This window comes from Pelodiscus sinensis, chromosome 2, assembly GCF_052426305.1.
Source record: "Pelodiscus sinensis isolate ZL-2025 chromosome 2, ASM5242630v1, whole genome shotgun sequence".
NCBI classification, from domain to species: Eukaryota; Metazoa; Chordata; order Testudines; family Trionychidae; genus Pelodiscus; species Pelodiscus sinensis.
Window position 1 is genome coordinate 172,033,110 of NC_143053.1, and position 14,099 is coordinate 172,047,208.

General features: G+C 44.3%; 1 protein-coding gene across 1 annotated transcript in view; it reads right to left on the reverse strand.

The window, feature by feature from the left end:
* Nucleotides 1–13,748, reverse strand: part of EEPD1 (endonuclease/exonuclease/phosphatase family domain containing 1) — an 83,361-nt gene extending 69,613 nt beyond the window's left edge. The window contains exon 1 of the mRNA XM_006124057.5: nucleotides 12,341–13,748. Within this exon, the coding sequence (XP_006124119.3) occupies nucleotides 12,341–13,197 (857 nt within the window). The 5' untranslated portion in view covers nucleotides 13,198–13,748. The remainder of the gene's footprint in view (nucleotides 1–12,340) is intronic.
* Nucleotides 13,749–14,099: the final 351 nt, after the last annotated feature.

Here is a 14,099-nt window from a genome sequence, read left to right on the forward strand (position 1 = left end):
TCTTTGGATTGTATTTCATATCATGTTTTACAATGGGAAACCCATTTTATTAGATGATTTTTGTCTGTTGTGCAGTTCTACCTCACTAAATTAAAACAAATCAAACAAAACCAAGTCAATATTCAGCTGAGAGTTGGCAGTAACTTTCTTTACCTACTTCCCTTCACAAGAAACTCCAACTATACAACCTGTTCACAGAAGGTTATGTTAGACAAATATCAAGGCTGGGTTTGACAGTGAGCAGGATAATTTTGTCTGACAGCCAAGATGTGTGCACAAGGAATAGGACTTGTGGTCCGTCATTCCCATCTCTAATCTATTGCTTCTCCCCATCTCTACACTAAATCACTACCTCCTCTCATTGGCAGCTTTGTCTTAAAGGGTTTCCCTTAGAAACAGCAGGAAGAACATTTCATTGAACTTCATTTCAAGTGATGGAATTTCAGCCCAACAGAGAGACACGTCCGAATGCACAGCAATGCAATCACTACCACACACTGAATAAGGACTGGCAACCTGTACAGTTTGACCATGAAAAAGTAGGATTTAAAACTGGAAAAAATATAAGAAATTTCCAGTACAAAAGTCTCCAAAAAGTATGCCTAATCAGATGGGAATACTAGAATGAATGCATTTAAGATTGATGGTCTTAAGTAAGAAACTGCTGCATTTCTAATGTTATAGCTAGGTATAATGTTCCATTAATATTATTTTCAGTATCAAGCAGTACATTCACGAATGGTAATCATTAGTTATGCTTTCCTTTCCTCTGAGAATGTAATTAAGACTTTATGGGGCAGTTCACATTTTTTAAAATCGTAACAGAGGCCCACTGAGGATATAAATGTTTTCCAGGCAACATTTTTTTCTTATCATGGAGTCCCACTGTCTTCAGTGGAACTACTTAAGTGCATAAAATTAAGCACATGCACAAGATACAGGTTTGGAATCCCATGGATTAAGAACAGTCCCATACTGGACCCTGGTTTTAGCTTTAAAAACAAACACGCAGAAGCCAAAACCTCCCAGCTGTAAGAACATAAATGTGATCCTTGAAAGCCAACTTTTGTTGTTGTTGATTGTACAATTATTTTAAACTGCTTAGTTAGAAAATAAACAACTTTAAAGTTCAGATACATTGTATATGCTTCAGAATGAAACAAAACATTAAAGCAGATTCTAAACAGAAATCCTATTTTCCATCACAACTATGTATTCTGTTTACAGTCATCTTGCTGCTAACAGCATGCCCAACGTGTTCAAGATGTTACATGGTATTCCATAATTCACTTTGTTATCTCCAAAGCCTGAGACTCAAGTGAAGGTGGGGATACTCAAGAACTGACTTGAGTAACATGGCTCTGACCCTAAAAGCACAATCACACATGCTTAATTTTACTCATCTGAGTAAACTGAGTTCTGTGGGTCACCCTGCACACCTGAAGTTGGCAATAGCTAACACCCAATACACATGAGTCTTCAAACAAAGAACCTACTGCAAGTCTTACCTTTGCTGCCTTCATAACACACCATTTAATTAGTCTCAAACACTACAGATTATTTTAGTGTTAGGAAATTACTGTAGCACATTCTAACAAGGATACTATGTCTCCCTTTGTGAGCTAACACAGGTATTACAATGGAAAACCTTGATTAGATAAAAACAATGCAATTAAAAATGTATAAACATATTTTGCTCTTGTGATAGATCTTTACAATTCACCCTGATCATCTGGCCAAATCTTGCCGTTCTTATTCATGCAGGATTTTAGTCCCACTGACTTCAACAGGAATTATGACTAAGGACTGGAGGATTTGGGCCATAATGACAGAGTCATAATAACAATAAGCAGAATCTAAATCCAAACAAGGAGAGAAGGGGAACACTATGTATGTAAAAAAAACATTCTCTTAAATTTCCCATTTTTAACTTGACTAACATGTAGATGGTGACTTTCCAGATGAGTGCAAATCTGTTATAAAGAAGATATTCTGCTCTGTCAGACAGAGCCATATAACTCTAGGTATTTAAGTCCCATGTCATTAGTACGTAGCCTTTTATTATGGCAAGTTCTCCCCCATCTTCCTGGGCAAAAGGATGTTTTTGCTTTTGGAAGACTCCTAACTGCCCTTGTTAATCCATGTCGATATACCATTCTTATCACTGTCAAAAGCTGCAAAAATTGCCCTGGAGCAGCAGGGATTCTTCTTACAGGAAACCATCTGCACATACAGACCTGGTATACTCTTTGATATAGTCTTGTGCCCTAAGGTTCTTAGAGGCAAAGATTACAGTCTCTCGGAGTCTGTTCAGGTTCCAGAGGAATGCCTTGTGAAACATCGGGGAGTAATTTGCTGATCAAAGAGTGTAGTTTTACAGCACGTCAGATATAAATTTGCTGTAAGTCCATTGCTGGAATCTGCTAGGTTTTGCAGAAATCACTCATCTCTAGTTTACTAATGCACACAATATATAAAACTAGTAAATTACATAAATGCATCTAACAGGCGAGAGTGAAACTGACTAGATACGCTATGCAGTCATATGCATAAAGTACAGACACTAAAAAAAATAAAGACATTTTTCTCTCTAATCTTGTTCAGTTCTAGTCATTTTAGGTGCCACTTTAACAATAATGCAGTAGGTAAAAAACAAAACAGAAATGTTATTTTTATATTGTTGATTTCCCTCTAACTAACACTGTTTCTAGCTGTGCTATCATCTTAAATGCTGGTGCACAGGCAGAGATGTTTTGGTTTGATAATAGCTGGTAGGCGTTAAAGGAAAAATAGCAAAACAGTGGAGAACAAAAGTAAACAAGAAGCCCAGCTCATTCCTCTTCTGCAGTAACACCAATGAAAGGGGTTCCCTCCCTGTCACATTACTGAATTGGAAGCAGCCAGATCGCTGCTGCACCCCTAGGTGGGGGTGTTGGCCCCAGAAATTGGTATAAAAGGGAGCCATGTGGGGTATTGAATGGGAGCTTATTATTTGTTAATCTTATGTACGCTATTTATGTGAGTATATAATGTCTATGTGTGTAGGTAGGAATCTGTAATCTGTGTGGAAACTGAATATTTCTCCGAATGTGGTTAAGCATTGCTATGGACAGGCTAATTAGCCAGGCCCTGTAGGACAATGGCACTGGATGGGCCAAAGACACACCCAAAGAATGGGGGCTGTCACCTGAGAGCAGCCAGCATGGAAAATAGAGATTGGCCTCTGACCAGGTGACTTGCTGCATACAAGAAGAGGCCAGAAAGGAGGTATAAAGAGGCCATGTGGTTGATGCCATTTGGTTCTCCGCTCAGCACTTCATCCCAGAGGCAGCATTGCAGGGATCAAAAAGCCTGGAAGACCTGTGAACCCATCCTGATGATAGGATGTGCAACAAGAACTTTTAAACCAGCAGCTGTACATCTCTGCTAGAGCCTGCATCGAGGACTGGGAGATTCGGTGCATGTAACGTACTAATCTTTAACAACCTTACTCTCATGCTTTTCTTTCTTGTGATAATAAACCTTTAGTTTTAGATTCTAAAGGATTGGCCCAGCGTGATTTGTGGGTAAGATCCAGAGGGTAAATTAACCAGGGATCTCTGGCTGGTTTCTTGGAACCGGACAGAACTTGTTCGGGGTAGGTGGGATTGGGTGCTGGGACCCCCCACCTGTTTATGAGGCCCGGGGCCATCTGGGGCACGGATATTGCTGGGGTATTGGAGGGGTTTTGCTCGGGAGGCTTCAGGCAGGTTGCTGAAGCGCTCTGTGGGACTGGTTTGTGGCCTGTTTGGAGAGGTCACCAGTCTGGGGGCTGTAAGGAGCCCCAGATTTGAGCAATTCGCCCTGAGCGGATGCCCTCAGCTGTGCCCAGACACGGCCCGGTCCGTCACACTCCCATTCCCATCTCAGTAATTCCAAGGTGCACGGCTTGTGGGTTTGTCCTACCCTCCAATGGAGAAAGTTGTGGGATCTGGCCCAAGCCTGGTAGATGCCTAAGGATGCAGAGGAAGCTAGGGCCAACTCGGCAGAAGTTAGTTCTAGTTATCAGTTTCTCCTCCGCTTCAGGCTTCCAAGTTCTATGGCTCAGGGTGCGTTGTCAGGCTCTTCTCAGCTTGTTGCTGTCCTCCGGACACCCAAAGAAAACTCTATAAGACTGCAGGGGGGTGGATAATATTCACTGCCACGATCCCACCCCCCGCCTATTCATTCCACTCCCGTTACTACTTTGTCTCCTTCCCTCTGCAAGGACCTGCGGAGCATCTGTGGGATAAGGATGAGCCAAATAATGTCATGGAGTCAAGAACTGATTCCCCCTCCCAGTAAATAAGACAGTGATTTCCCCATGCGGGGTACTCTCCACAGAGAGATCTTGGGAGCATGATCAGGACTTAAAGTTATTTTTTCATCACATCCACTCTTTATGGACCCAGTCCTGAAAAGAACTAATTGCCCCCAAGTGGCACTCACACCCACACAGGAGCACCCCCTGAACTTTGCAGAATTAAGCTCTATATTCTTCATATCATTCTACAGCCAAGAACCACGTCAGATCCTTAGATAGAGCTGTGCTGATTTGTACTAAGACAACACAAGGATCTGACCAGTAACTTCTTGCTGCATTCCCACTAACATGCTATCCCGAGCGCATTTATGTCAACTTTGCAAACTTCCATTTGCCTGGGATGAGTACAATAGCATTTGTTATTTTCCCCTCAAATGACATTTGTTATTTCCCCCTCATGTTAAAAATGCTCATGTTTATCTATCAGTTATTTTGCCAGAGCTGTTAAATTCTAGGGCAATCTTGCAAAGCTAATTTACATGCATCAATATTTATACAGTTCATGAAAAATTATTCATTTGTGAATTGCATATCGAAAAGTTAAAGTAAAAACAACACTTTTAGTTCTTACATTGGTCTTGAAGATGCAGAGGGTAGGACGTGCTAAAATATTACAAAAGAGGTTGCCGTTTATTCTTTCATATCTTATACTTTATTAGTTTGATCAAATTATTTTGGCCATGATTCTTTTATTGCAATACAGTTATTTTTGGCTGTGCTCTGCCATATTTTTAGCATGATGGAAGGGAAATAAAAAGATAAAGACACACCTTATTACTTGGCAGGCTTGCCAACTGTTTTAGCAACAAAACAAAAATAATTAACACAAACACATGAGCCTTTGAAACATACTTGTTTGCTGACCAGCTAGTATATGTTACTGTTACTATCAGAAAACATACAAAGGACTTAAGAAAAAGTTATTTGACCGTTCAGGTACATGCACTTCCCTCTCATCTTTCCATCTTTTGGGGGCTAGCAGGTGGAAATGGAATGCAAACTATCAGGCTTTTTCTTCAACCATTCTCTGACCCTCCCTCCCTGCAAAAGAATTCAAAGAAAAGTAATAAAACAAATTGCCTCTTATATCATACACTTCCTCCCATACCTGTTAGACAAGGTGCATATGAGGGGGGAAAATTGATAGAACAACACTCCCCCCCATCCCCAATTTGTTGTCAGTTTTTCCAGTACAATGAAATCATGTTACAAGTTGTTCCACAAGGAAGATAGATTAAGAGTCTGGGAGAACAGCATGTTTGTTTTCTAAAAAAGAAACAAATAACAAACTTTGGTGTTGCTGAAGTCTTGAAAGCAAAACATGGATGGTCTAATAGAGATATAGTAGTTGTACAGGTTTCTGTGATTTTACAACTTGTGTTTATGTTGATTATGTATTTTATATGACTAATGGGAGGCGACAGTTCCAAAAGATTGATTAAAGTGAGGGATCAAAGCGGAAGATCAAACATAGTAATCTGAGATCCAAGTAGACTTCTTCCATCCTGAATCTGATTTATGCTCCATGGGATTTGAGCCTCAGTCTGGGCATCTTTTTACCTATTTTTTATTCACTTGGAACAGTTTAAAGGATGCCGTTTCCTAAACTAAAAGATATATACAATTAAGTGCTACACTTGGTTACCAGTGAGTCTGCTAACAAGTGGTGAAATGAAAGGATGCATTATCGATATATTCTCTGTATCAACACAAATTATACAGATAGATATCTTAATCATGTTTCTTGACGTAGCTGCAAACTGTGCACTGTTTGCACATAACAAAAGGACTGAAAAAGTGATGTACACTGAGGAGCAAATCTTAAATCCAGTGCATGCTGGAGCAGCAGGGCCAAGCAGATAGTGGGGTGGAAAGTGGAAGAAATTCTCTCCCCTCCTAATCCAGACCATGAACAACCCTGATGCGAGTCTCCAGCTGTTCTGTAAAGACTACTGCAGCCCAATGGCTGAAGCAGACTCTATATGGTCCATTTTGAAGTGCCCAACTTCCAAAAGAGAAGATGAGAGGAATCAGGAAGTGGTGTTCTTCTACAGTCCCTCACCTTCCCCAGCTTAGCCATGCTCAGCTCACACACACCTCTGGCATATTCACAGATAGAGAGCCCCTGTGAAACCAAGCTAAGAGATGTTTGTGGTGCTCTGGAGACTAATCCTCATTCCCTAATGACATGTTCAAACTTCTGAAAGAGGGTAAGGATTTGGGACTAATGTGGTCATGTACCAGCACAGAAGTACCCAGCATGCAGTTTGGGAGCCAATACAGCCTACAACTCTTAAAAAACGTCCTTAAGGCACAGTCAAGAGGGAGGGGGAGAGAGGGGCATGCTGCACTGAAAGTACTAGGAGACATACAGGCTGACCCAGAACTGAAGTCAAGAGAACTCCACATCTGTAAGTAAGTAAAGTTCTGATCCACAATCAATCAGCAGCACACCATAAATACAAATGCATCACTGAAAGATTCACCACAGTATCATAATTTTGCAGTAAAACCCAGACCTCTGATGATCTAAAATGTATTATCACCCTAGTACAGCTAGTGGAGGCTAACAAGTCTCTTGAAGAAGCTCCAGTGCAACTTATTATGCTGACCTAATGCACACTAATTTGGTAGTACTTCAGAACTATTCAGCAATGCCACTACACCACAAGACACACAGCATCTACGCTAAACTGAAGCTATTTAACTATTGTTGCCAAAGTCACAGCTATACCAGTGAAGATAACTTTTTTTTTCTTATCATGTCCATACAGAATAATCTCTCTGCTCACTCCCGTAAGCAGGACTTTACATATAGCACACTGAAAAGAAAAAACAAACAGCTTAAGCAAGGACAGCTGTTAGCACGTTTTCCAATTACAGAGTAGAGAGGGTAACTTACCAAACTCATATTGGAAACCCCTGTGAAAAGTCCACAGCAAGTGAAAAAATAAAAATTGTCCCCCTCCTGACTCATAGATAACATTTTGTTCAATGTTTTATGAAACTGACATTTGACCCCCATCAAAATGTTCATTATCTATCTTATTACCTCTGAAAACCACTCTGTCACATTATACCTAGAGGATACAAAACTGCTCTAGACCAGTGGGGTTCTCAATCTTTTTTCACTTGCAGACATTTAAAACTTTCAAATCAAGGTACAGACCATGTTAGAAATCTACTGTTTCTGTATGTAGTAGAATTCTGTTCAGTCAGTTTTCAGTCTTTTGCAGAACCCTTAGATATGGTTCATGGATCCTGGACCATAAGTTGAGAACCACTGCTCTAGAGTGCCATCATTTACACTGGGGACTAAGGGCAGCTAGGGGATGGAGATCTGCATTTTGATATAAAGAACGTTAACCAGCTTTAAATAAATCCTGGATTTGTGAACTAGGTCTGCAGAAATGTTGCAGGTTGTGTTAACTTCACTACATTTGATACTTTAATCCAATTACACTACATGTTCTCCAGCACATCTGTCACGTTAATCTCTTCTGAAATTACTATATTCTCTAGTCAATGAATAAAAATACATGCTTCTCAAATTCTGCATGCAATGCTAACAATGGAACCCTTTCTATTCTGTAACAAAGTGTTTTGCAGAAGAGGGGACAAAACTATGCTTCCTTGTTTTTGTATCACAGTAATGGATTTTAAAATGATTTACTTGTACAGACTTGGACTTGTGCATGGACTTGGTGCAGCTAATGCTAGAGCATCATTCCGTTTGCTGCTATCCTGGAAGAACCTTAGTACATCTGGCCTCTGAGCATGACATTTTTTTCCTCATTCTTAGAGAGATTACTCTCTAATTTAATGGGAAGTTTGACCCTTTCTTGCTCTTTCTGTAACCAAAGGACACAGTATTCCCTCTCCCTGTATTACCATTCTTTATACATAGATTATACAGATCTGAATAGTATTTATATTAACTTTTGTCCTCACCAACTGAATGGTCTGTACGCTAAGTAAACAGAGATGGAAAGTAATTTGGCCAGGGTAGATGGTTACTGAAAGAAGCTGTTAACAGCACTGTGTGATGGCTAGTGTAAAATAATCTGGTGGTCTCAAAGCCACTCCCTGTGGGCTGGTCATCAGAAAACCAGCACCACAGGAAGAGGCAGTGTTAAGAAAGAGGACTTGATTCTCCCCTGCCCTGCACTTCGGGCAGACCTTTACAGCTATGCAATGTGAGCATCATCCTGATTTAGCAGTGTTTTATACTGACTTTGCACAGCAAAGGGGTGGAGGACTGTACTTGATGCAACAGTGCAGGAGCAGGCCCTAGATATGCACTAGCTGTTCTGTAGGTGCACAGGGTACTCTAGCCTGCCAGACCAATTATACCAAGGGAAGTGTGTATAAGAGTGTTTAACTTACTAGCTCTGTGCACCAAATACATTAGCAACCCGTCATTCACAGCATGCATGTGCTCCTGCAAGCTAAGTGATAAGGCTAAACAGACTTCAAATCCACTGGACAACAGGTGGAATCAATGCTTGGAAATGTAAGCGACAAATGTGAGCTGCTCACTGTACATAGGGAGCTACTGAAACATTCACCTCTGTGCCTCATTGATCCCACTGGACTCAACAAATGTCAATAAGCCCTCTGTCTCATGTTCTTGACCGAGCAAGCAAGAGCTGAATTGCCACAGCTGATTAACATCGGAAGTTAATCTAACTGAGCAAGGATTAGTTTGCTTGGCACTTTATCAATTTCCAACAAGTATATAACTGGAGAGGGGAATTTAAACATTTTCATGAATACCTACAGCAGAGTTTGATTCTGAGCTCAGTGAAGTCAGTGGAGTTATGCTGCTGTAAAACTGACGTCAATAGCACTAGTATGCACAAGAGGAGATACTTTCCCACTTGCTTCCCCAAATGCTGAATTAATCTATTGCTAGCATAGTTTTTTTTTCCTTTCAGTTAACCCATGTTTACTTCAGTTTCCAGGGAAATGTATGCTTGTCTATACGTTCTAGTCCATGGCTCCCTTTGGCTGGAAACAGCAAACCAGAGCTAATGAGAGACATGAGGCTCTGTGGCTACAGACCCTTAAGATAAAGTGACACAAGCCCTCTAGCAAGCTTTCTCAAAGCAGGCCCAAGGAATACTTTGAGAAACATTGCTCTAGTCTTTCATCTTCTTGCAATATATTTTAGAAATGTGCATCTGTCCGTCCATCTGTCTGTGAGTCCATTTGTTTAAGAACTCCTCCTAAATAGTAAGACCTAGGACCACCAAGTTTGGTATGCGGCTTCCTCTTATAACTTAAAGCAAGGTAAGGGTTTTGTTGTACCAGGAAAAGGGGAAGTGCTTAGAAATCGATTGTTTCTCATAAAATGGAAAAGGAGAGGGTTTGCAGGAGGGAGTTACACTGTACAATGACACAGAGGGGCAGCAAGGGGCCAGAGATGGGAACCTGGACCACTATAACACCACTGGACTAGCGGGAGGTGGGGGCACAGAGGAAGGGACTGCTACCTACTATATATTTCAGAGAGCTTGTCTATTTGTGTGTGTGTCTGTCCCACAGTCCAGGGCCATGCACCCTTCCCCCAGCTGTGCCCGCTGCAGCAACCATGGACAGGTGCTTTTCACTTAGCCCCAAGCTGCCTCGGTGAGAGAAGGCTGGGGTTGTCCTCTCTCCTTGCATACTGAATCCCTCATCTCCCAGCCCATCCCAGAATAATGATTTAAATGAAGAAAAACAAAATTCATTTGAATTAAGGACATGAGCAAAGCTGGGTAAATCTTCTAGTTATATGTGCTCCTTATTACAAACCATTCAGACCATACTCCAAAGTGACCATGTGTATGCATGGTTTTTAATGCATGTTCAATGAAAATATCTAAACTGTGAACAAAATAGAAAACTGAAAATTATATTAGCATAGGCTCAACATTTTGGGGAACCTAACTTTATGAGCAAAATATACAAGTGTGTATATAATTCTCTGTTCTGTGCGCATAATTACAAGTGCACATTTTGTAAGTGCTACTTAACTGCCTATTTTAAAAAAAACTTGATTTTTCAGAATTTCCAAGCATTCAGAACTCTCACTACATTCTCCACTAGCTGTTTGATCCATCTCAAGTCCCAGAAGTTGAGAGCACTGAGCACTTCACAAGATTGGGTCCTATGTAAATTAAATCACTTTCCTTTCAGTACTGGAATTTAATCATCCTGAGATTAGTGAGAATTATTTAGTTACATGTGTTTGTTTCCTCAGCCATTTGTGTTCTTTCTGGACTTCCTTTTGTCCTATTTAGTGATCTTGGCTGCTTCCAATCTACAGGTGGACCACTATGCTCAGTTTGTAATGGTTATTTTTTATAAAAATATAACCAGCAAATAAAATATTACTTTCACTCTCCTCCGATTAACATTACTGGCTTGTAATATCAGTTTATAAGACCACGGCCAAAGTAAAGCATAAGAAATATGAAACCGAGTGGTCAAGGAATACTAAACCTAGACCAACAGCGTGAGGTGGAAATGTGTAGCAGGACTTCTGAACATTTAGAGATTTATACTATTTCATAACCATATGGCTTTCTTGCTATCAAACCATGGCATGTCTGTGCAAAGAAATAAGCTTCCTGTGTCAAAAACACTTGGCTCAAAAGTGATACGTTGCAATAAAAGGAAATTGCAGCACAGCCTCATCAGACAACGTGCATGTTACCTTTTCCTGCCTATTGCCATGGCTTTAAAAAAAACCAAAAAACAAAACAAAACAAAACCAAAACTTGTGATACAGCATACTGTATTTCTAGCTAGCCTGACCTCTGAAATCATATAAACAATTACTCATTATTTAACTTGACTGTAAAGTTTTAGAAAAAACCCAGCAGTATTAATATTGCAACAGATAGTGGCTTGCCAGCACTTCCACCCATCAAAATATCCCATTTCAGAGGTTTGTGAGTCATCCGTACCAATTTGTTTCAGGTTAAAACTTGCCAGGGAGCAAAGTTTGGTTTCACAACATTGGACAACAAAGTCAAATCAGATGTTTTAATAGTGGAAAGAGTGCGGGAGAGAAAAGGTGTTTTCAGAATTCTTTTGCAATTGTATGATGGAAAAATTGCTTTAATTAAAAATAGAAAGCATAGAAAGCAACTATTTATCACGGAAATGTATATAGCTCCCCATCACTCAAGCATCTGTGTGTTACATTAATGAAATAATCAGTTACAAAATAACGCACAACTTCTTACTCACAAAGAATAAAACCATTTCAGGACATTACTAAAGGCCAGTCCAATCTCTGACCAGGCAAACAAGTCTTGAACTGTGCCCTTAAGCTCACTAAAACCACAGTTTGGCAGTCTGCCTGAGACAGCAAGTTCCAGAGGCCTGACTCTGCTCTGGGAAGGCCCTGCTACCAGCCACTAGGTATTCAGCACCAGACAGAAAAAGATGTAGCAGACTGCAACCACCATTACCATGACAGTGCCCAATAGTATTTATACCTTGAATTGCACCTGTAGGTATATGACTATTGCAGATCCCAGAACAGCGTGTGTCCATAATGGCTTGCCTTGCTGTGCATTCTACACTGGCTAAAGATTCCAAACATTTCTGAACGTGATCTTGAGTCATTTGGTAATGAATATAATGGAAGACAGGTGTAGCTAGTTCGGTTCAAGTATATATTCTGTTATACATTCACACAAAACTTTCTGAAGAAATTTAGATGCTTGGGTTGCCATGACGGGGGAAACAGAGTATTCCCATTTGACCTCTCCATAATACCTATTCCTAAATTATGCACTTAACCCACCTGGTCCAAAGCCTGTTCAGAAGTATGGTGGCACCACTGAGTACAGCCATCACAGCCTGATAGTTAAGGACGAGCAAAGAAAAGTGAGGATGACGCTTAAAAGCCTCGTGAGGCCGTTCGGAGGCTCGAAATACACAGAGCTTTGGAAACAGGAGACCCCAAATGCCAAGGGAGAAGACTGCACGGGAGCAGCTTACCTGTTTTCCAGCAGCGTCATGCACACCACCTCTCGCACGCCAGGGTTGTTGGCTTTTTCCAGGGAGCAGCTTTGCAGATTCCAAGTGGCCACCCTCAGCACGGGCTTGCCGTCTCTCACCCCGCCAAACATCTCCACCGAGGGGCGAGTGGAGATCAGCTGGGTGGGGCCGCCGGGTGGGACATCCAAGTCCTCGCTCTGCAGGCTCAGGGAGGTGGGGCTGGGGTGAGGCTTGACGGTGAAGTTAAGCCCCCCGTTGGTGTTGGTGGAAGGGGGCCGCGACCTCTCAGTGAACACCTGGTGCCGGATTTTGTCCAGGAAGGAGGAGCTGATGCCGTCCAGTTTCACCAGGTCCTCGATGCTGCGGAAGGGCCCGTGCTCCTGGCGGTAGCCCACGATGCGCTGGGCCATCGTCTCCGTCACGCCGCGGATGCTCATGAGCTGGGCCGGCGTGGCCGTGTTGATGTTGAGCCTGGCGGCGGCCAGGTGCGGGGGCTCCGCGCCGGGGTCCCGCCGGAGGGAGCTGGGCGAGTGCTGGGCCGAGCTGCCCTTGCTGCTCACGCAGATCTCGAACTTGACCTGCTCCAGCCGGGCGGCCCCGACCCCGCTCACCAGCGCCAGGTCCTCCACTTTCTTGAAGCCCCCGATGTACTCGCGGTACTCCACGATGCTCTGGGCCACCGGCCGGGTGATGCCGGGCAGGGTCATGAGCTCCTCCTCCGTGGCGCTGTTGATGTTCAGCCGCTCCTGGTTGACCAGGATGTGGCTGAAGTTGCACGCCGCGCTGAACTTGCGGCTGTGGCACAGGTCCGAGGGGTCCCGCGGGATGGAGCGGTGGCAGCCCAGGTTGCCCCCCATGGCCGGCGGCGAGAGTCGAGGCGGAGCCTCTGCAGCGGGAGAGCGGCGGGCTCACGGCTCTGCGGGGCGCCCCTGGCGCGGCGGGCAAGTGGCACCGCACCCGGCCCGGCCCCGCATCGCCCGGAGGGAGGGGCCTGCCGGCCGGCTGGCGGCGGGTGAGGGCTCACGGCAGAGGGGAAGTTGAAAAGCTCCCCTGCCCCCGCCTCTGGCGAGCCGCCCTCCCCTCCCGGCCCGGGGCAGCCAGCCAGGCAGCCGCGAGGGGTCCCCCTCCGCTTCCTTCCTCTGCACCGAGTTGCTCCCCCGCCCGAGCCAGGCAGGCAGGGGAAGGCGCCTCCCGCCGTCCGGGGCTCCCTCAGCCCTGCGCCTCCTCCCGCCGCGTCCCAACCCCGCCAAGGCCGGGCTCTCCCCGCCGCCGCCGCCTTCGGGCGCCCCCAGCAGCTCCGCGCCCTTTGCTCGCCTCGGGGTAGCCCCGCGCGGACGCTCGCCTCCCTCCGCAGGGGAGGAGGCGCCAGCTGCATTGGCCTCCTCCCGGGCTGGTCACATGGGCGCCCGCCTCCCCGCCAGATGCAAAGCCCAAGCGGCAGCCGGGGGAGCGACAGGTAGCTGTGCTGGGCGCTGCTTTGGTCCCGCCGTCTGCAGCGGGCGCCGCCGGGGAACACGCAGCAGGAGCCCGGAGATCTCTGGCAGGGCGCCGCAGAGCAGTTCTTGCCAGGAGGGGCTGGCACTGGGTCACAGAGCGTGGTGCAGGGGAGGAGGAGAGGGGCGAGAGAGTAATGACAGGACTTAGAGCTTATTAGATACAACCGCTGCGTTTCCCAAGTGCTGCACACACATTCGCGAACGGCTCTGACCGCCAACCCGTGCAAAACCGCCTTGGGCAGGAGAATTTGCAGTTCATCTGC